Genomic DNA, 21,997 nt, shown 5'->3' with positions numbered 1-21,997 from the left:
AGACAATGGAGGTTTGAGCGAGGACAAGGCAATTACGCTTTGAGCGAGATATGAATTATGCCATCACTATGGATTTTGACATTCATTCCCTTAGCTTCTCTGCTCTACGAGTGGATGGTTGCTGGGTCAGAAAAGGCAGTGAGACTCAGGCGGCTTTAGGTCAAAGGCAGAGATTACACAAGTCTATTTATCATGGTGAGGGAAAGGGGTTGAGCCAGACGAGGTGGCAAAGGTCATGGTCGCCAACCTCTCCCTCCTTGGAATGGGCAAGGCGAAGAACAATTTGATGAGAACATGCCAATGCATATTTGTCGTCTCGTTGCCATTGGGCCTTCCAGAGTTTGCTTAGCAAACAACTCTGGGAGCAGGAAGAAGCCAAGGAGACAATCGAAGGAAAAATTGTTGAACTCAACACCTTCTTGGTTCACACGCGCACAGCCTTGAGGAATTTATCTAGAGCGATGGTAATTCCCTTTCCCCCTCCTTCCCTTCTTCTGGCATCCTCCAATTCAAATGCAAGGACTAAAGCAATGCAATCTTCCCATCAAGGACAAAGGCCCTCTAGTCTAGCTCACCAAGAACCTCAAGCCAAGAAACAAAAGGTGGTCACCAACCACAACTCTCCTGAACCAACAGGGCAAGCGACAAACTTATCCAACCAGTCTAGCACTGAGGGCCTAACCAAAGGAGAACCCTCACAAAGGGAGGCGAAATCATACACTGGGAAGATGTTCATCGAATGGGAGTGTCCCCATTAGCTTCCTGAAGGATACAACAACCCCTTCATCTACCTGGAGCAGAAAGAATATGCAAGGAAAGAAAATGCTCAGCAAGGCATGTTCCAAGGGAGCAAGTGCATCTCACCCAGACCAAGACTGACTAGAATAAGGAACAACCGAAACAAGCATTCTAAATCCCCAAGATAGACATTCTTAGAGTCTCAATTTTACATGTCACTTAGTTCCTCTTGTCTACTTAGTTTCTTTTTCTTTTTTTTGGTTTTGTTTTGTCACCATTATGACATTATGGTATAGAACTCTTTGGGAAACCAATTGGTTTCCCTCTCATGGGAAGATGGTCACCCCAATTCTGGTTTCCCTCTCATGGGAAGATGGTCACCCCAATTCTCTCCGCAAAACACATGTTTTTCTATCTATAAACAATTCCATGATACAGATTATTCCAGAACTCCTTTGACTGTATTTTATGTAATGTTTTTAAAATATAAAGATTTTGGCTTGCTTTATATATATATATATATATATATATATATATATATATTTATTTATTTTTAGTTATTTAAGTACAAAGAGAAAATGCATTAGTTGTTCAATGATAATAACTTTTCTTGAAATGCTAATTTTTATTTATAATCCCATCTATACAATTTTATTAATTTTATTTTGTACAAGTTTTCAATTGAATTTAACCATGGTTACATGGATTGTGGTGCAAAATTGAATTGCAAATTCATAACTCTTATTTTATTATTTTCCTTAGGAAGTCCATTTTAGACCATAAAATTTCCCTAATTTCTTCCGGAAAAACATCCTTGAATTCTAACAAAATTAAGTGTTGATCCAAAAATAAATGGTTCGCATCACTCATTGCCTCTACCATACACAACTTGTATCTCCTCCTCTCCCATGAAAGACTCCCCTTCTAGCCATTAAAAGACTGAAGTTTACCAATATAAATTTTGCGTGGAGAATAGTTGTGTATAATGATCCAACCAATGGACAACAATTCAGCACACATCACCATTTCTACTGTCCAACTATAAACAAATGACGACCAAGGAATCTTAATCCTAGATGACCAGAAAACAACCACCCTCTAAGCAAATCCAAATCGACAACCACGATATGGAGGTTAAATATTACAGGGATTTAGATTGGGAAACAAGCACTTCTGACACAATGAAAAGTCCACAGAGGTCCATCCAACGGAAATCAATACATGTGTTGCCTGTATCAACTATCAAAGTTAACCTTCCACGCCAAAACAAGCAACAAGCATAGCCTACATTGACGATCAAATCATGTCCAAACAACCAAGATAACGGACCTTCAAAATCATGCATGATTACAACTTCCCTGCTTAGGGAGGCTTAAGACTATTATTTTTTAATTTGATTTTTTAAACTTCATCAATGTTTGTGATCAGGGCATTATGCCAAAAGCTTCAAGAGCAACCACTACCGCTCTTATGAGATATCATTTGGTTCCTGCATCTTAATCTCTCCTATATATGGCACATTAAGTATCAAGCATAAGCAAAGAAAAATACAATAATCGATCACCATGTAATCTCTCAAGCCGTTTCATCAATTCACAAAATGCTTGTTACATTGACAACTATTAATTGATCACTGTGTAACCTCTCAAGCCATTTCATCAATTCACAAAATGCCTGTTATATTGACATTTATTTCTAATCTATTAGTGCTTAGTTATAATCTTTACATCCGTTATCTCTTGGCACTCAATAAACTCGGGATCATGAAATTTCCACTTAACAAGCAAAAAGAGGGACCATTGAATTTTTAATTTGGTCATACATTTAATGGAGTTTTAGTGTGGGAGACCAGAAAAGGAACAAATGTGGAACAACATTTAAAATGAGAAACAAGGGGGCAATAACCATGGGAAGATATCGAACAATCTCACCTTAATTCAAAATTTGAATGCACATATTTCAACATGATTGCATCATGGGAAGCACATTTTTTTTATGTCCCATTAAAAGATTTACACTGCAATGAAGAAGAGAAACAGAAATACATTCATATGTCATCCTACTATGACTCCGATTGAAAATTTATAAACTTGCATTGGATCTGTCCAAAATGGTGTTCTAACCAACAACCAGCTACAGAATACATTTTGCATCTTAAACAATGCTGTTAATTTTTTTGCTGTTTTGTGAAAGTACACATTAGCAACAACAGAATGTGTTTTTTCTTTCAAAGAAAAGAGCAAGAAATGTAAGCAGAAGATGCCAAAATGGTAGACTCACTAAAATAAATACAAATCCCCATTAGTTACAGAAAATTACAATTATATGTCTTGATTCACTACAACATCAGACAATTTTGACTGGCCCCTTGTATATCCAAGAGGCCAGTCAAAATTGTCTCACCCTTGATCTCTAGCTCGTGAAATATTGGCTTGTGTTCTCAACCAATTTCAGTTTAAAAATTTAAATCGATACCTCGATCATCTGCATCAACTCCATCAACATCAACCTCCTCATCATCCCCCTTGTACTGCAAAAGTATGTACTTTTAATAAGCATAAAAGAATGAAAATACTCGTTGACAATGATATTAAGCATGTTGTAGACTCTTATGGAGATGCATATAATTGGCATTCAGTTCCAAACAAAAAAGTGAAATACAAGTTAGTCTTGAAGGCTTCACTAGAAAAACAATCAAAAAGAGTATTGAAGGATGCCATTGGATGAAAAGTTGTTGCAAGTAAGAAATTAAATAATACCATAAATCAGATAAATAACAAGAAACACTTGGCCCAATAGATACATAAATTTAAGCATAAACCCTACTAGAATGAATTGGATCTCTGTCCTCCAATGAGTCTCTCAGAAGTGAATTTGAATGGATCTAATACAATAACCGCAAAGACTTAACACAACTAAGTCTCCTTTAAGGCTCATGACAAATTAATACATTCCCCAAAAGCATAGTTGGTTTGTACTTGTAAGATGGTTCTTGAACAAATTCAAAACACGTTTCCCTCGCTGTGCAATCAACTATGAATAGGGTCTAATCCTTTTTGTTCGTTGTCAACTAATAAAAGCAATCATCTTTCTAATTTCAATAGTAACTCATGATCATAAACAAGTCTTCATTACTTTTCTGATTACAAAATAATTAAGCAGAATATTTTTTTTCTATTTCCAAGACCAGCTCAATCAAAAGTAAATCTCTATTACTATTATTATTGCCATACGGTAAAATTAACAATGTTTTCTATTTTCCATTCTAATTACACATAAATTTAAATTTACTGTAACGCCGACTTGCATTTTTTTACTCTAAAGCCAAATTGTATTTTTTTAAAGTAAATGTTTGTTACTATTATTATTGACATATGGTAAAAGTAACAATCTTTTCTATTTTTAACTCTAATTCAAAAATATAAAATTAAATTTACTTTAAAATCGACCGGTATTTTTACTCTAAATCCAACTTGTAATTTTTTTAACTTTTTAATGTAGGTACTTTTTTATTATTTTTTAAAATAAAGTTATCTAACACTAACGTGACAATATCTACCCCATACTGGGCTGTAGAGCACCTTTCGGCACAAAAAACTTAACTAGCAGTAGTGTCTCAAATACATTGATTCAGGAGAAAGCAAAACGTGTACCACAATCAAATATCTTCAAATAGAAATACTTGCTTTTCTATGGATGCAAGCGGCAAATCAACTGATTGACACAGATTTTGAACAAGACCAAACTTCATAGACATTTTAAAGAATGGCATGACAACACTACTCAAATCATGCAAGTTCAAAATAAAGCATAGGAAGCTACAAACTGACATCTAAGTTGCATTCACAAGAAGATTCTTCAAAATTTGTGTGGTTTTGAACATCTGACAAACAAAGCAAATCTAATTTCGTACAATCATGTAAATAGGTAGCTGACATAACAGATTCAACTAAATAATGAACAAATTCAAAACTTGAAAAATGAAAGTGTCTTTACTTTTAGTTTCAATTATTCAAGGTAATTATGCTGATTTCAAAGTTCAAACAGCCTGAGAGATGTGAAGCTTACCTCATTATAATGATTGGCAGAAACAGTTTCCAGTGGAGAAAACTTTCTTAGAAATGCTTTCCCTGTGTTGAGTGATTCTACGATGCTTGGAAATCTTTGAAGCATGCTGACATTCCCTTTTTGAGTATGCAATTCATCAGTTATTTCTTCTCTGTCATCAATATCAACAGCTTCGACATGCTCTTCTTCAGCATGTGCAGCCATGCCAGTAGAGGGCAGACTGAATCCTGCATCCCAACCTTTCACCTATCCAAGATGGAAAGGCAATTCATTATAGTGAAAAAGTGATAAATGGGTGATTGTTTATTTTGATGTGACTAGCTTGCTAAATAATTTCTAAAACAAGTGTACCTTCTCTTCTGGTACACTAATCGGAGAAAGAGAACCTTCTCTATTCTTGCCTCTGTTGGGATTATCCTCAGACTCGTTGGTTATCAGTTTTCCCTCTTTATCATTTAATGCTTGCAGTCTATGAATTGAGTTCACCACTAAACCAATCTCCTCTAATTTGTTGACCTTGTCTGAAATACTTCCATGTTGACCAATAAACTTCACTGCTTCAGTATTGTTGTGGAAGGAGGAATTCCTCTGTACAGATTCTACACAAGCATAACAACACAATTATATCCAAATCCAGATATCTGAAAAACAGCTGAAATAAACATATATTTGGCCTTCACACTCACCATTATCATCTGCATCAATGACTTCTACAACAATATCCTCTTTCTCTATGCCTGCAGCTTCAGAGCCTCTATTAGATTCTAATCCTTTCTGAATTGGATGATTTGGTTCCACATCGCTGACGACATTGACATTAGAGTCTTCAACATGGTTGGCATGTCTTGAAGTTTCTCCTAATGGAAACTCATCTACCAGTTTTTGCAACCGAGCTTGTGATCTTTAACATGAAAAACAAAATCAGTAAGCCCTGCCATTCATTTAAAAAATTCAAAATGTTGATATCAAAATTTCAATACTATAAATAACAACTGTGAACTGTCCTATTGAAAGAAAGTAGAAGTACAAAAGTCTTACCTTTTCACATCCTCCTGTGCCCGAACAAAACGAAGATGTGCTTTGATGAACTTCTTTATTTTGGATCCAAGCCTGGAGGTTAAACAATCATCAAATGACAATGTTCGCAAGAACTTAAAATGTCAGATAAAAAGCATGATGTGTATCCAATACTCTTTGAATATACTTCAATTATCTCGCTAAAACTAATAATCAATGTTCCACCAAGTTTCCAAGTTGTGGGGACAGAGGAACGGTGAAAACACCTGGGGGGCATGTGGAAGCACCCCCCAAATATTAGAGAATGACATAGAAGACATCAGGGTTTCCGACATTTGGGGCACCACCCAAAATACTAAAAACTTAAAATTAAAGTATATGAAAACCGAAACATAAATCATTGAAATCTCATATATAACAATACACTAATAACATACATCATTACATGTAACATAATAGATCATATATGATACCTCTAACGATGTAACATAATATAATAATCATGATTCACAAATCACCTATTATCATTGTATTTCTCATTCTATTTAGAAAATTTTGAATGTATAGATCTAAGTCTTAAGATAATTGATGTAAGAACAAGTCAAATGACAAATGAGCACCTGCACAAGGTTATCCCCCACTAGTCTCTACATCCAACTACTACACATATGAATAAGGACCAATAATAGGAACATCACAACCTGAATCAGAACCAGTTGCATTCTCAAGAATAATGAATGGCACACTAACCAACCAGAGTGTTGCTATTGGGAAAAATATTGAGGGGGCAGGGTGGTGAATCAGTGTTTTAAATTCACTTTAACTTCTAAATTTCATATACCGAATTCTGTAGGCTATTGTTCTTAAAGCAACCTGCGTATGTACGTGACTTCAGAGAAGGAAAACCGCGTATATCTACTTTCTAGTATGCAGTAAAGAACAAAAAGAGATCACAACATATGAGAAACACACAGTGTTGGACATTGGATAAACCAACGCTCCCTGTGTGTTTCGTGACATGGACTAACTGCCTCTCATGGATCCTTATCTCTGGCAATGCGATCGTTAACTAACACCTGCATCTTTTGGTCTAACAGCAATTGTGATTCCCAACAAGTGGTATCAAAGCGTAGGTCACGAGTTCGATACACACCCGGTTCGCGTTGGGGGGGAGATCGTTGGACATTGGATAAACCAACGCTCCCCGTGTGTTTCATGACATGGACTAACCGCCTCTCGTGGATCCTTATCTCTGGCGATGCGATTGTTAACTAACACCTGCAGGTTTTGCTCTAATGGCAATCGTGATTCCCAACACATAGAACACCAAGATTTTAGGTGGAAACCCAATGTGGGAGAAAACCACCACTGCCACTGTCTCTTTCTTCTCTCTTATTATATAAAGAAAATCTTCATTACAATTTTTTTTTTACACTGATGCAGACTCTTACCAGTACACAAGCACCCACTTGCAGGAGGCTACAACCTCCATTCGTTCTCGAGCTCCTACTGGAAGGGAGCTACAACCCCCTAATCTCATTTACCAACACTCATTCTCCAGTTCCTACTGGAAGGGAGCTACAACCCGCTAATCTTGTTTACCAGCTACTACCAAAAGGGAGCTCCTAACCCCTTACTGAAGGCGGCAACCCTCAGCTCCTTGTGGACCACTTTTCCAAATGTTTCAAAATGGATCCCCTTGTCAAACAAAAATCAAACAACCTGTATGCCACCTTTCATCATATTTTCAAATTGGACCCATATAAACCCAAACTGACATGACAAACTGAAATACTAAATCTGAGTCTTTGAAGTATTGTAAATCAATTGATTTTTGAAGGATCAAACCACTGAATGTAGAACCCAACCAGAACAAACAAATATCAGAATATGTACATGATTGTACTGAATAAAACTCACGTATGTGCGTGCTTCCTCTGTATAACACCTGTGTACAGATCTTAAACTACTAAAAAATGAATCATGAATAATTGGAATACTAAATCAATCGCTTGGCCATACATAGATCAATCACAGATTACTGAACCAATCACAAATCCCCACACTGTAGCATCATTTCCAATCAATCAACCCAATCATCACTGTTAGACACAAATCATCAAGATAGAGACATCATTGATAGACAACAGAAAACAAAGCAGAACTCATCAAGTGTCATCATCAAGGCACACTGCAAACCCTAACATATATACGTGATTTCCATAGAACAAATCAGTGTATGTACACGACTACCATGCTTGACACCCGCGTATATATTCCAGTACACTGAGTAAACTATCGCATAATTTATACACTACTTTATTGAACCAGGTCCACGTATGTGCGCGACAAATCATAAGCAAATAGGCATACAAATCTTGAAATTACTGAATCAAACCTTCGCTGCAATTCACAACATCTGTTAAACCTAGATCTCGACATGCATCACTATATTTAGATCAAACCATCATCATAGCTATAGATTTAACATTACAATCATAAATAGATCAAGCAAGTATTTTCATTAGTCTTCACCACACTTTCAAATCTATCAAATTTGAACCATCTCCTTGCTTCTTGGTGCACACCTGTTCCAGATCAAATCACACATAGATAGATCATTTACTTGCATTCTTAACACCTTGATCTCCATCTCCTTATATAGCTTTAGCCTTAGCCAATACCTTAGGTAAATCCCTTGGTAATGTCGTTAGTATTCTTTGACGGGATCAAATAATCGTTGTTGCTCCAATTACTATGGGCCAATACCATGGTAAAGACCCCTGGTATCCAGATTACCATGGTTTGGATTCTGTATGCGACTTTTACTTACAAGTCCTGCATATGTACGTGACCCTTCTTCATAGGATCTGCATATACTTTCTCAAACTTCACCTTTATCATCCATTTGTTTATGAACTATCATTTCTCTGTTCATAGCATTTGTAGCATTTGTATCAATCTACATCAATTCCATAGTCATCAATGTTGACATCAAGTACATCTTCATTAAGCAGGTTGTCATCAAGAACAACACATTAGTCATAATGCCAACATGTGCTTCATCAACCCCTCATTTAACTCTACATTAGGTTTATATTCATCTTTTTTTTTTATTTAATTTTGTTTTTTTTCTCAAAATGGTGGACTTTGGTCAAAAGGGGGTGTGAGAGCCTTTGTATTTTGAGAGAGACATGTTGTTATCCCCTCCAAAAGAGAACATGGGTAAACATAGCCCTTAGTACTCACGCCCTAGGAGGTGGGGAGCGCATCATCTACCCTCAAGAATGCACAATTGTGCAACACTGCTAATAATGATAAATTATTTACAAGACCAACCATTTGGTTACAATTCATTGTGTGTGGAAGCACCCCCCAAATTCTAGAAAATGTCATAGAAGACATCAAGGTCTCCAACATTAGGGACCCACACAAAATACCGCACTTAAAAATTATAGTATATGAAAACCAAAACATAAAATATTGAAATCTTACACATAACAATACACTAATAATAGCCCGTACGGTTAGCTCAATTGGTCGAGTCCTCGTTGTTAAAGCACCTTTGCTAGTGAGAGGTTACAAGTTCAATTCTCTCGACACTCGGGGTCAGGCTCCGTGGTTGAGCCGGAAAAAAGTGATTCCTTCGAGTCGATCTGCTTAGTACAAATATTCTATGGACTTAACAATCCCTGATCTCCAGGATACGTGGACCACACAGGCAAAAAAAAATAACAATACACTAATAACATATATCATTACATGTAACATAAAGATCTTAAATGATACCTCTAATCATGTAACATAATATAACAATCACAATTCACAAATCACCTATTATCATTGTATTACTCATATTTAAAAAATTCTGAAGATATAGACCTAAGTCTTAAGATAATAGATGTATGAACAAATTAAACAAGAAATAAGCACCTGCACAAGGCTATGCCCCACTAGTCTCTACATCCAACTGCTACACACAGGGATAAGGACCAATCATGACAGCATCACAATCTGAATCAAAAACAGTTGCATTCTCAAGAATACTAAATGGCACACCAACCAACCCAAGTTATGGCTCATCAATACCTCCTCATTTAACTCTACATTACGTAGACATTCATTTTATTTTATTTTATTTTGTCTTCTTTTCCTAAGAATGGTGAACTTTGATCAAAAGGGAGTGTGGAAGCCCTTGTTTTTTTGTAGACATGTTGCATCCCCTCCAAATGGAAAAACTGGGACGCATACCCCTTGGAGTACTCACGTCCTAGGAGGTAGTGAGTTCATCCTCTACCCTCATGAATGCACCCCTATGCAAGATTGTTAATAATGATAAATTATTTACAATATATGAGATAAATGTAACAAAAACTCTAAAGACTTATTTATGGATTGAAGAATAGATGGATGTTTTTATTTTTTGAATATGAGACATTAAAAACATTATCTGACAATTATGAATGAATACCACAATTGAATACATTCCTCATAAAAGGCGTCATTCTATTTAAAGGTTACTCAAATGGAGTCTAGAGAGAAGGCCAAAACAAGCACCAAATTAATTTTAAAATGTAATGGAAAATGACTAAATTCCAATCAAGAGCTAACACGATTGTTTTTCCTCTATCAAGGGGCACACTTTCTCACTTCAATGACCAAGTAGTAGTGAAAATTGTTAAACACACATGGATAGGAAAACAATGTGAAAGATAAAACAGTGAGTTCATATTTTTTATTAACATAAGATACACATTTATAGTACAATAGGTGACTCTTGGGATTCAGATCCCAAGGTCTCTTGGACTGCTTTGTCCATTCAACTTCCACGCTAACCCTTTAGGATTAGGTGTCCAACATTCCCCCCCTTAATCCGAAGGGTTATGTATGAGTCCAAGAAAAGAGCTGTAATACAAAATGTGCAAAAAATACATGGCAGCACTAGGCTGATTGTGCTCTATGAAATGTTGGTATAAAAGGGCAGTGGTTTAAGGATGACCACCAACACTGGAACGCTTAGTGCAGTTCCAGGAACTCTTCCAAAACTGGCAAGAAACTGAAGTTTTCTGCTAGAGGAAGTGATCCTATTGTTTTAAAGAGGGAAACCTTCAACCATAAAAGGGAGGTCTCACCCCGCATAAAAGGTAAAACTTCAACCTGAAAAGGGAAGTCTCAACCTGTGATGGTTTAAGGATAACCAACAACGCTGGAATGCTTAATGCAATTCCTGGAACTCTTCCAAATCTGGCAAGAAGCTGGTGTCTTCTGCTAGAGGAAGTGTTCTCAATCTGTGTTCACGGGCATCTTTGTCTCTGGCTGCAACTCTGAGACTGGTGTGGCAGGTTGTGGCTCAGGCTCGCTTGATGTGACTTTGAAGCTTGTAGATGACCATCATTTCCCCCCCTGTCAGATACAAGGTGAGAAGATGGAGAAAACTCAACTGCAAGACTGTTCAATACTCTGGAACAAGTTCTAACATGTGTTTGGAATATCTTCTTGGTTGTTGATGCCCATTGCCAAGAAGCGATCCATCCAAGATGAATCTTTGTTCTTGCAGGACGTTTGTTTTTGAAGCATCTGTGTGAAGAATGGCTGGTTTTATGACAGTGCTTACATGGATGAAGATCAAAACAGTGATCTTTCAAATGGCCAACTCGGTCACAGTGTTGGCATTTTACAATCTGTTGTTGTTGTTGCGGTGGAAGAGGAGTAGAATCTGGAACAGCTGAAACTGAACTGTCATAAGGAGCAGGTGAACTGTCATAAATGAATCCAGCACTCTGAAACTGAATGGGCTTGGCATAGTCTGGAATATGAAAGGACAAGTCCTTGTCATATCCAAGACCAGTTCTGTGCTTGTTGTGGACAAGCTGTTCCCAAGGTCTGATGATGGGCTTGGGAAGTGCAGACTGAGTTTCTGCATCTGCATTTACAACTGCTTTTGAATAGGGCACTGGATGTGATTCAACCTCAACTTTATACTGTTGATGTTGATGGGAGTCCGTCTCAATATTCTCAATAGGCTCAGAATTACTACGCTTCTGTTGAAGCTCATCTCGCTGGAACTGAGATTCCAGTTGCAGAAAATCAATCTTTTCCTGTGCATTCTGTAGACAGTTTATGATATCGGAAAGATTGTCCTTGTTGATGTTTACCATCCCATCGTCATTGGATTGTATCAAAGTATTTAATAAATCTAATACATCATAAATTAAAGGCATTTTCTGGACTTTAACAATCAATGTGCCAATCAACCAACAACAATCACTGTGATGCTAAAAGAACACTACTTTCATGAACCATACATACTTATGCAGTAGTGAATATAACAAGGAATCAACAACTCTGGAATCAGCGAGTCAATACCTCTTTTCTTCAAAGATATAATGTCATTATCATCTCAAGAGCGGGTTCGATCCATACAGAGTTCAGATCAGGATCTTAAAAAATACATTTCAAGTCAGTTGATGTAGCTGCTGATCTGGAGGCTTTATCAAAGAAGTGGCCGTGGATTGGCTTTGGGATCTCAACAGCCTGCAACTTCTGGATTTCTCAAACAACAAATTCTCTGGTAAGATCCCCGCAAAGATTGGTCTTTTACAAGCTCTGAGGAAACACGGTGCAGCAGAGTCTTGAAATTTGACAAAACCGAGAGTAAATTGGTTCTCACTGCAAGGGTGTTATGCAATGGGCAGCGTTCAATGACCAGCGTTCAAACAGCAGCGTTTAAATATTACAATAGGCAGCGTTTAAATACCATGAATGATGCGCATAAGCTTTGCTGTTCAAACAGCAGCGTTTAAATACCATGAACAGCATAATCAAAGGTATACTGAATATTCGTTGAATTTTGCATTAACGCAGAATTTCCCTCTTTAAAAACAATAGGATTGCATTTGGGTTAACTCCATTCTCGTTCAAGAAATTGCTGCTCCTTGTCAGAGGTTGAATCCAGTTGGATCTTCTGCCATTTCTACACGGGAAATGACTAGCTACCTATGGAATGGGTAAAAACCATCTAGTTTCTGCTGGAGATTGCAGTGTCAATAGATGGGACCAGAATGCAGAGTGTGCTTGGGGGCCATCTTGCAGTTGGCTCCTCCTCGGTTTTGCCCTGACCTCAACTGCGCAAATTTCGATTTTGGTTGAAGCCCTTCGGATGTGCCGATGACAAATTGGAGCCTGGATCTCAACCTTAGTGCAAGCTCATGCTCAGAGCCGTTGGAAAGTTCTGAGGAAAGTGTGGATCTCAACCTTAGTGCAAGCTCATGCTCAATGCCACAATGAGAGCAAGTGTAGCATTCCTTTGTGCAGGTTGTCTCCTATTCACTGACGGATTCTCTCACCTATGGAATTCCACGTGAAGAGGAAGTTGTGATTTGGCTGTATAAGCCCGCAAAGGAATCTGACCCATTCATGAAGGCCACAAGTTGTTCATGGATGCTGGATGGAGAAACGCCATCGACACATTCCTCAGACCGGTAGTAGAATAACCTGTACTTACACTTCGATGTTTGTTGTTACTGTACAATGTAATCTCAACACAAAAGGAAAGGAGTGAACTTTTAACTTTAGCACACAAAAGCCAACAACCCGTACATTATAACACGTGGGGTTTGTATTATACGTCCTTTCTCAGCACATACAAAAAGAAAATTGAAGCAGTGACTTTGTTGAACCTCCAACGCATGGAGCAGTTCTTCGTGCTCTTGCTTCTATTGTGAAGCTTGACCTTCAAATGACATATGTTAAACACACAGCGAAACTGAAACGCACATATTAATATTTTTGCTCGAAAAACGCCACAGCCTCCTACATATCGGTGTTACAATTAGAAAAGACAAGCAAAAGCGAAGACTAAAATCCTGCCCTCAACAATTTATTTATGCTAAAACCCTATTCTCAATTTATTTATGCTAAAACGCTGCTCTCTTTGGAGGTCGATTGTAAGCTTTCGAACGCACGATGAAAGCTTTCGAACGCACGATGCTGTGATATTTTTATATAACGCATGGCTTCCCACGTGGCGTCGACTTCATCTGGAGACGTTTCTGTTGCTGCGCGAAGTCCTCGTTTTAATGGTGATGTTTCAACTTCTGCTGCAGAAAAGAAAGTTGATCCTGGAACAGTGCTGCTCAATATTCCTGAAACGGAGCTTAGATTATTATCATCTTTGCTGGCATGTGAAGGTTTGTCAGACCTTGCATATTCTCATGCTGCTGATGTATTGATGAAGTTAGTGAAGGTGGCACCTCCCCATCGACATCTTTTCATTACTGAGTTGTCAAATGCTGCAGAAAGATTAAGCAAGGTTGCAGTGGGTGAACTTCAGTGTTTTGGTGAGGCTGAAACCATGCTTCTTTCAACTCAATTGTCTGGTGCTGCAATTCTCAGGGTACTGCAGGCCTTGAGTTCTCTTGCTTCCTCACTCTATGGCAAGAACTGAGTCTCTGCATCGGTAAGATAGAGAACAGGCCGCCGGAGCCATGAATTAGTAGGAGACTTGGGCAATGGCGGTGGCAGCATGCTCACAACGAGAGGACCGCCATTTTCTTCAGCAACAACATTATAATCACGGTGAGAGCCTTTTTCAATCGTTACAGAATCCAAATTCTCTGAAATCTCCGGCCAAGTAGAGCTGCTTCTCGAGTACCAATCGTCCTCTCGATTCTTATGCAGTTGATTATAAAAACCAGTCAGAGAAGAGCAGAGGGTGCAGTCTAGACAGAGGGCAGAGGTAGCGCATATACCATCAACGGACAAGCGTTACAAATTTTGGGGCGTTTCTCTGTGGGAGCATTGCAGTGAGAGAAGAATATGAAACCGACATAAAAACGCATTAAACACAGTTCTAACAAACGCAGTCATATGGCAGAAATGAGCAGCTCATCATTAAACACAGTTTTGTCAGGAAATAATGATAAAACCCAGGTGGTGCAGCGCTTTTAAATGGTGCGTATATGGACAGAGAACGCAGGTCTCATAACTGCTTGGACAGATGCGTTAAATGGCAGAGGTAGAGGCAGCATGTCAGGAGCGCTGGAAAAGAATAGGGCAGAGGGCCAGGACTGACATGCACATAACAGGCCACAGAAAAACAAGTGGCTCTGATACCATGTTAAACACACATGGATAGGAAAACAATGTGAAAGATAAAACAGTGAGTTCATATTTTTTATTAACATAAGATACACATTTATAGTACAATAGGTGACTCTTGGGATTCAGATCCCAAGGTCTCTTGGACTGCTTTGTCCATTCAACTTCCACGCTAACCCTTTAGGATTAGGTGTCCAACAAAAATGTCCAAAATCTATCATCTCAAATCCATTCTTCAATTCTCTTTCTTTATGGATGCAATATAGCTTTCATTGTTCCCTGTTATCAACAGATCATCTACAAACACTACAAGATATACAACAATTTTGCCAACTTTCTTGACAAACAGAGTTGCATCATCAATATTAAAGCATTTGTAATTCAATTCCATAAGATGCTCAATTAACTTGTCACAACAAGCTCGTGGTGCTTGTTTTACGCCATATAAGGATTTAATGAGTTTACATATTTTATGTTCGTGTCCCTTAACAACAAAACCTTCGGCTAACACATGAAGACATTCTCTTTCAAGTCTCAAATCATGAAAGTGTTAGAAAATCAAAAAAGGTAGAAAGATTTTCTTATACTTGATAATTACTTGTGATGTTATTGACTTCTTATTTAATTTTCTTTATATCTTCTTTCTTTAGTTCATCAAGCAATTACCAAAGCGAAAGCACATAAAACAATGGACACCAGATATAGGCACTATGTCAAGGTAAAACCCCCCTCAAGGGGAAAACCTAGTCAAAATTCTCTTCCTTTCAATAGTATTCTTTGAGACTCTTCACCCTAGACAAAGACCAAACCTTCCCTCCACACCAAGTCAACCTCCGAGGTCTTTGACCTCTCTTCCAGCAACTTCGACTATGTAGCAGCGTCCAGCATTAGGCAACTTCCGGCATCAAGCAGCTTCTGGCATCAACAAAACTTGGAAGACTTCGAACTCCCAAACTAGGGCATGAAACAAAGAGAGAAAGGCACCAAAATTTTGTTTTTCTTCTTCTCCTCAGACTCCACCCAACTCGCACTTCCTTCCCCTTCTTCTTCTACTTCGTACTTCTTTCGGCTTGAAGAGATATCGAACTTTCTTGTGAGAGAGTGCGTTCCAAATGAATTTGACTTGCTTCTATTTATAAGCTTCAAGGGAGGTCGAATTGATTTCCTTAGGCCGACTTAATCTCTTCTAGGCCGACTTGATGTGGAGGATACATAAATTACATTTGACTCAATACTTAACCTTTTTACATGATTCAAAAGCCCAAGAAGGGTCTCTTTAAAAGTACAATGACTCTATTGACTCAAAATAAACCCTAGAAGTCCTGAATGAGGACTTTGACCTAAAACATGGCGAGCCAAGCATGAAACCCATGCCTTAATAAGTCACAATAATACTAATTATTATTATTTTATTTATTCTTTTGACAAGTATATTACAAAATCACACAAATACATTCAATGAAGACCGAACCTAGTTACATTTTCCAATAGAAAGCAGCCTTCACATCCATTTCATGAACTTTCCATCCATTTTGAGTTACCGAGGCAAAGAGAGTTCAAATGGTGGCCCATTTTGTTGTGGGGGGGAAGTTACTTCATAATCAACACCTTCTCTTTATGCAAATCCTTTTGCCATGAGCCTTACTTTATGCTTGTCAAGTGAGCCATATGATTTTTACTTGTTCTTAGACCCACTTGGATCCAATGGGTTTGGTTCTAAATGGAGGATCCACCAACTTTCATGTTCCATTCTTTATGAGAGCATAATACTCCCCTCGCATAGCTTCTTTCCAATCATCATGAACAACAACATTTTTAAAGGAAGTCAGTTCAAAGTTAATAGATAAGTTCATTTCACAATCATATGAAGCATCCATATCATCTACATCAACTACATCAAAATTATTTACATCACCTCCATCTTGTTTGGCAAAACCTTTGGTTCTAGTCTTTCCGACCTCATCAATATGAACACTTTCAAGTTTTTTAATGAACCATTTTAGAACACCTTACTAAGACAGTCCAAGTTGCTCCACTGATTGAGATGGGGCCGCATCAAGATTCATCTTTTCAATCCTCTCAATAATATCATTCAAAGGGTCTTCCTGATCTGATGAAGTGATTGAAACTTCATGATGGGGAGATGGTGCTTCAAAAGGAGATTCTAGAGATTGATCCAAGATAGGGATCCCACCTTCAAGATGTGGAATCTCATTATCAAATTCATGATATGTCCTTACATGAGGGAATCTATCTAAACAATCAAATTGTCGCTCAATAGTTTTGTCAGTCTTGGAAGATTCAAAAAAAAATACATCTCTGGAAAAAAATAAACTCCTTGTTTACCCCATCGTAGAGATGATGTGCACTGGTGGTATTTGAATACCCCAATAAGATAGACTTCTAACTCCTTGCATAAAGCTTGTATCTTTTCTCCTTGGGAAAAGAGGCATAGAAGGTGGAACCAAAGACACTAAGATGCCCTACCAAAGGAATATGGCCAGACCACATTTCATAAGGAGTTTTATTTCTAAGAGTATGAGATTGACATTTGTTTTTCACATACACTACACATAGAACTACATCAATCCCAAACGTCAACTTCACATTTTTTAAAAACATCATGGAACTAAACATATTCAAGATAGTCAAGTTCATTCTTTCAGCAACAAAATTTTGTTGAGGATTGTATGGCACTGTAGTTTGATGTTGAATTCCATGTTGGCAAAGGCAGTTTTCAAATTCATTAGAAGTATATTCTCTTCCATTATCAGTATGAAGGGAGCCAATATGTCATTAAGAGTCAATTTGAATCCATAAATGAAAATTCCTGAAAGTTTCAAAAGCATGAGATTTGCTTTTCAAGAAGTACACCCAACACATTCTGTTGTAATCATCAATACAAGTCATCATATATTTATTGTCATTAGCAGAAGGAATAGGCATAGGGCCACACAAATCAAAATGTATCAGTCCAAATTTCTATATGCTCTAGAAGTGGAATCATGAAAGGGTTGTTTGTTATGCTTTCCAAGGATGCAAGCATCACACTACCTCAATTTCCTAGGAATGGTAGGCAAACCAAAAACACCATTCTTTTTCAATAAAGGAGGGTTGTCATAATTAATATGTCCAAATCTAGCATGCCAAAGAAGACTAGATGCCAATGTACCTTCATCGTGATGAGAAATGCTCACAAAATTTTGTGTAGGAGCAAATGTCTTCAACTTCAACACTCTTTCTTCTTTCACTCCAATCATGAAAACCATGTTGTCATATGCCTTCCTTATTTCTACTTTGCAATCGACGATATGAATAGAGTGGCCTTGCTAGCGAATGCGCACGAGGAACAACAAATTTCTTTGCAACTCTCGAAGATAGAGTACATCTTGCAAAATAAAATTAGTAAATACAAGGAGTTTAAGCCTAATGGTGCCATGTCAAGGTTTGAGAGTTGATTTATCTGCAATGTACATTGTTCCATCCACACTATCACTGAAGTCTTCAAAGAACTCTTCAGAATGTCACGCCGCATGTCACACTTATGTCAAAAAACCATGCATCTCTCCAAGAAGCAAATGAAGTGTGAAACAAATCTTCAGTTACTCCAATATTGCAATGGGCAACAATATAATGTGCATATTCAAGTGCTTTACCTTTTGCTATAACTGGTGTTCTTTTTTCTTCTTTCTAATTTTGTTTGTCTTTGATATTCTCCTAAGGGTTTCTCCATGTTGATGCATCATGACATCATGTCCATCTCCGCCGCAACGACTACAATGAAGATCAAATCATTCTCCTTGATGGTGTTTACTCCCCCTTCCTCTAAACTTCTTTCTTCCACATCCTCTTTTACTACCACTTCCTCTAGAGATACATATGACTAATTCTTCCCTTTCTAAGCGAGGCACATTGTTTCTTCAATGGGATAAGTTGATGTCTTCCTCTTCCCAAACGCTTTCTGTCATTCTGCAATTTTATCCACCGAGGTCATATACAATGGACTTGAGTTGGTCACTAGCTTGCAGGGATTCAAGATAGTGAGAGTATGTAAGGTAGCGTGCCTTAATGAAAGTTGTGTGAGGAATTTCTATCTTCACTGCAGTGGCATCTATGTCATGCACGATGGCTCTGATTTCATAAGCTACAGCTAAGGGTCCGTCATATTTCCAGTCAAGTTTAAAGAGTTTGACCATCAATTGTACAAGCTCCAATTCTTAGTGTGAGTCACACCATATACAAATCTTTTACTTTTAGCTTCTTGCCTCATGTAGGGTTGATAGGTACATTGTCCTCCTCTCCTTTGCCAATAACAGCTTCTTCATAGATGTCATTCCATAAATCATTAAAGGTAAGGGTGTGTTTGATATGTCTAGACATTTGAAGCAGAGCTTTGAGAAATGTGGAAGGCATAGTTTGTAATCGGACCCCAAAAATCCCATTTTTCCCTCAAAGAAGGAAAATTGTTAGGGCATATTATTTCAAAGGATGGGGTCAAAATTGATCCTGAAAGAGTGAGTGTTGTTAGCAATATTGGCCTACCCAAAAACAAGAACGAGATCCAATCCTTCTTGAAAAAGATAAACTTTCTAAGGAGATCTATTCCTAACTATGCTGAAATAGTTAAGGAAATTATTGATATGCTCAACAAAGATAGGCAAGTGAAATGGGTGCCTGAAGCAAAACATTCATTCAATTAGACAAAAAAGGCCCTAGGAGAAGCACCAATGTTGATCAACCCGAATTACAACAAACCTTTCTTCATATTCTCCTTTGCCTCAGAAAATACTATAGTTGCAATGCTTCTTTAGAAGAACGAAGATGGTTAGGAGCGACTAATTGCATTTTTCATTAAGGTGTTGAGGGATCCTGAGCTAAAGTATGATATATTGGAGAAACAAGCATATGCCTCGGTACAATACTTGAAGGCTTTTAGGACTTACATATCGCATTCACAGATTATCGCATCCCAAGTAGCAAGATCAAAACTATTCTGATACAAGTTGATAGTGATGGTAAGAGAGGCCGATGGATAGCAAAAATCAGAAGTACGATTTGGAGATTAAGCCTACCAAGCTGGTCAAAGGTCAAGGGTGCTAGAAAATAGATTAGGGCAACAATTTTAACTCAGCATTTTCCTTCTTTGACATTTACTTGTGATTTAGGTTCTTCTTAATTATGATTATGTTTATGTTGTTATCATCAAATAAACGCCAAACACAACGAAGATCACATGAACACAGGATATAGGCTCCATGCCAGGGCAAAACCCCTCCAAAGGGAAAAACCCATTAGAACTTCTCTTCTTATCAGCTTCAAAGGAGACTCCCAAGACCAAAACCTAGACCAGGGCTCCCATCAAAGTCGACCAACCTGCCTTCCATACAAGTGAAGTAGATAATCGACAAGGTGAGGCTCTCCTAGCCATATGGTTCTGCAATCCTTCCTTTGTAACCTTAGATCTGAAGCTTCTTGCATATGAACATTATCCCAAGCAAATATAATAGAGACTTTATCCTTCAAACTTCTCTCCTGCAATCTCAACACTTCTAGCCTCTTCGCACTTGTAGTCTTGGCCACAGATGAGATCAGAAACTCGCACTTGCTTATGTTCTGTTGTAGCGGCTACAACCACCCTCCAAAATTTTTCATATGCTTCGTTTTGGAGCCTCCCTTCTAAACCACAACAACTTATTTCGCACTGATCCAGGTACTTGTGCTTCAATTGAGCTTTATTCTTTCAATCTTGGCTTGTGTTTGCTCACTTAGTACATTTTCTAACCCACAAGATGATCTCTTGACTTGGTCTTTCGACAGTTCCGGGCTTGCCTTAGAGAACTACACAATTCTTGAGGGCAACTGGCCTTGCTCTTAGGAATTGCACAGTCATGACTGACAGTGAGCCTTAAGCTCAGGAAATGTGCAGAACTGGACGGCAGCAAGCCTTGAGCTGGGAAATTGTGCAAACATGAGAGGCAACCCAGAGCCACTCAGCCCAGAAATTGTGTTGAACCCACTATGCTCAGAAATTGTGTAATGCATGAGCCTGAAAGATGCTCAGTTCTTCCCAGAACTACGCAATCTCTTTGGGCAATGCATGGCAGTTTTTCCAATGTTGCGAACATTGGAATCGGCATAAAATCGGCAAGGTTCAAGAAAACCAAAAATTTGTAAAAATCAGGAAAATATCGGTAAAGAATCGGCAAACATCAACAAATTTAAGATACCATAAAAATATTTTTTTAAATCGGCAAACATTGGCTATCCTAAAAAATCGTGATTTTGAGACAAAATCAGGATGTTATCGAGATGTTGGCAACACTAAGTTTTTCCCAAAAAAAGCAAAAAGCAAAAGCATCCCTAAAAAATAGGGATCTAATTTTAGCAACCCGAAGGAGGCACTTGCATTATTTTTAGAAATTGTTACCAAGTGTTGTTTTTTTTCCTTGATTTTTTCCCAAGTGTCCTATGTGTTTTCCCGTTTTTGCACCAACGGTCATCATTGCGGCGATTCTCTTCACATGCTTTGTTTTCCTTCAATTTGATTGATTCCTACACTTGTTTCACTTGCATGCATCATCACTTAGTCAGATTTACACTCAACATCACACCATCCTTCAAATCTGCTTAATTGCACACTCCCCTTGGGCAGATCTAGGTCTCCCCTTGCCCTGATCTCACTCTTCACTGCATGCATTGCATAATCTAGGAGCTCAAGGCCTCTGCCTTGGCTTCTGGAATTGCGCAGAGGTTGTCCTGGCTTGGCTAGCGTCCCAGCTTGGCCACTGAGACTGCGTTGTGCAGTCTCTCCCGGCCTTGGCCAAACATTGAACTGCGCATTGCGCAGTTCCAGTCACCAAGCTTCCCGACTGACTGGTGGGACTGCACAATGCGCAGCTCCCACAGTCATCCAATGACCCCTGTCAACCAGAATTGCGCAATTTGTCCCATCATGAGCCCGGTTTTCTACTTGGTCTTGTCTTGAAGTTGCTTTGGTTTTTAAGCTGACATTTGCTTGCCATTAGTGTCCTCTATGTCCCACAGGTACAGTTGTTGTTGAGCATCTCTCTAGCAG

At 38.2% G+C, this 21,997-nt stretch overlaps 1 protein-coding gene across 4 annotated transcripts in view; it reads right to left on the bottom strand.

Moving 5' to 3' along the window:
• Positions 1 to 2,812: 2,812 nt before the first annotated feature.
• Positions 2,813 to 21,997, bottom strand: part of LOC149251556 (zinc finger CCCH domain-containing protein 13-like) — a 104,383-nt gene continuing 85,198 nt past the window's right edge. For all 4 annotated transcript variants that reach the window (XM_089459505.1, XM_089459503.1, XM_089459506.1 and 1 more), the window contains 5 exons: positions 5,845 to 5,916; positions 5,493 to 5,707; positions 5,158 to 5,405; positions 4,807 to 5,052; positions 2,813 to 3,268 (listed from right to left, as the gene is read on the bottom strand). In XM_089459505.1, coding sequence (XP_089315631.1) covers positions 3,194 to 3,268; positions 4,807 to 5,052; positions 5,158 to 5,405; positions 5,493 to 5,707; positions 5,845 to 5,916 — 856 coding nt within the window. In that variant the 3' untranslated portion in view covers positions 2,813 to 3,193. The remainder of the gene's footprint in view (positions 3,269 to 4,806; positions 5,053 to 5,157; positions 5,406 to 5,492; positions 5,708 to 5,844; positions 5,917 to 21,997) is intronic.

The sequence above is a fragment of the Pinus tabuliformis genome, chromosome 7 (assembly GCF_031772625.1).
Source record: "Pinus tabuliformis cultivar Carrire ecotype Pingquan chromosome 7, CPIR1, whole genome shotgun sequence".
Taxonomy (NCBI): Eukaryota; Viridiplantae; Streptophyta; class Pinopsida; order Pinales; family Pinaceae; genus Pinus; species Pinus tabuliformis.
Note: the sequence above shows the minus strand (reverse complement) of the source record. Positions and strands in the feature narration are given on the sequence as shown.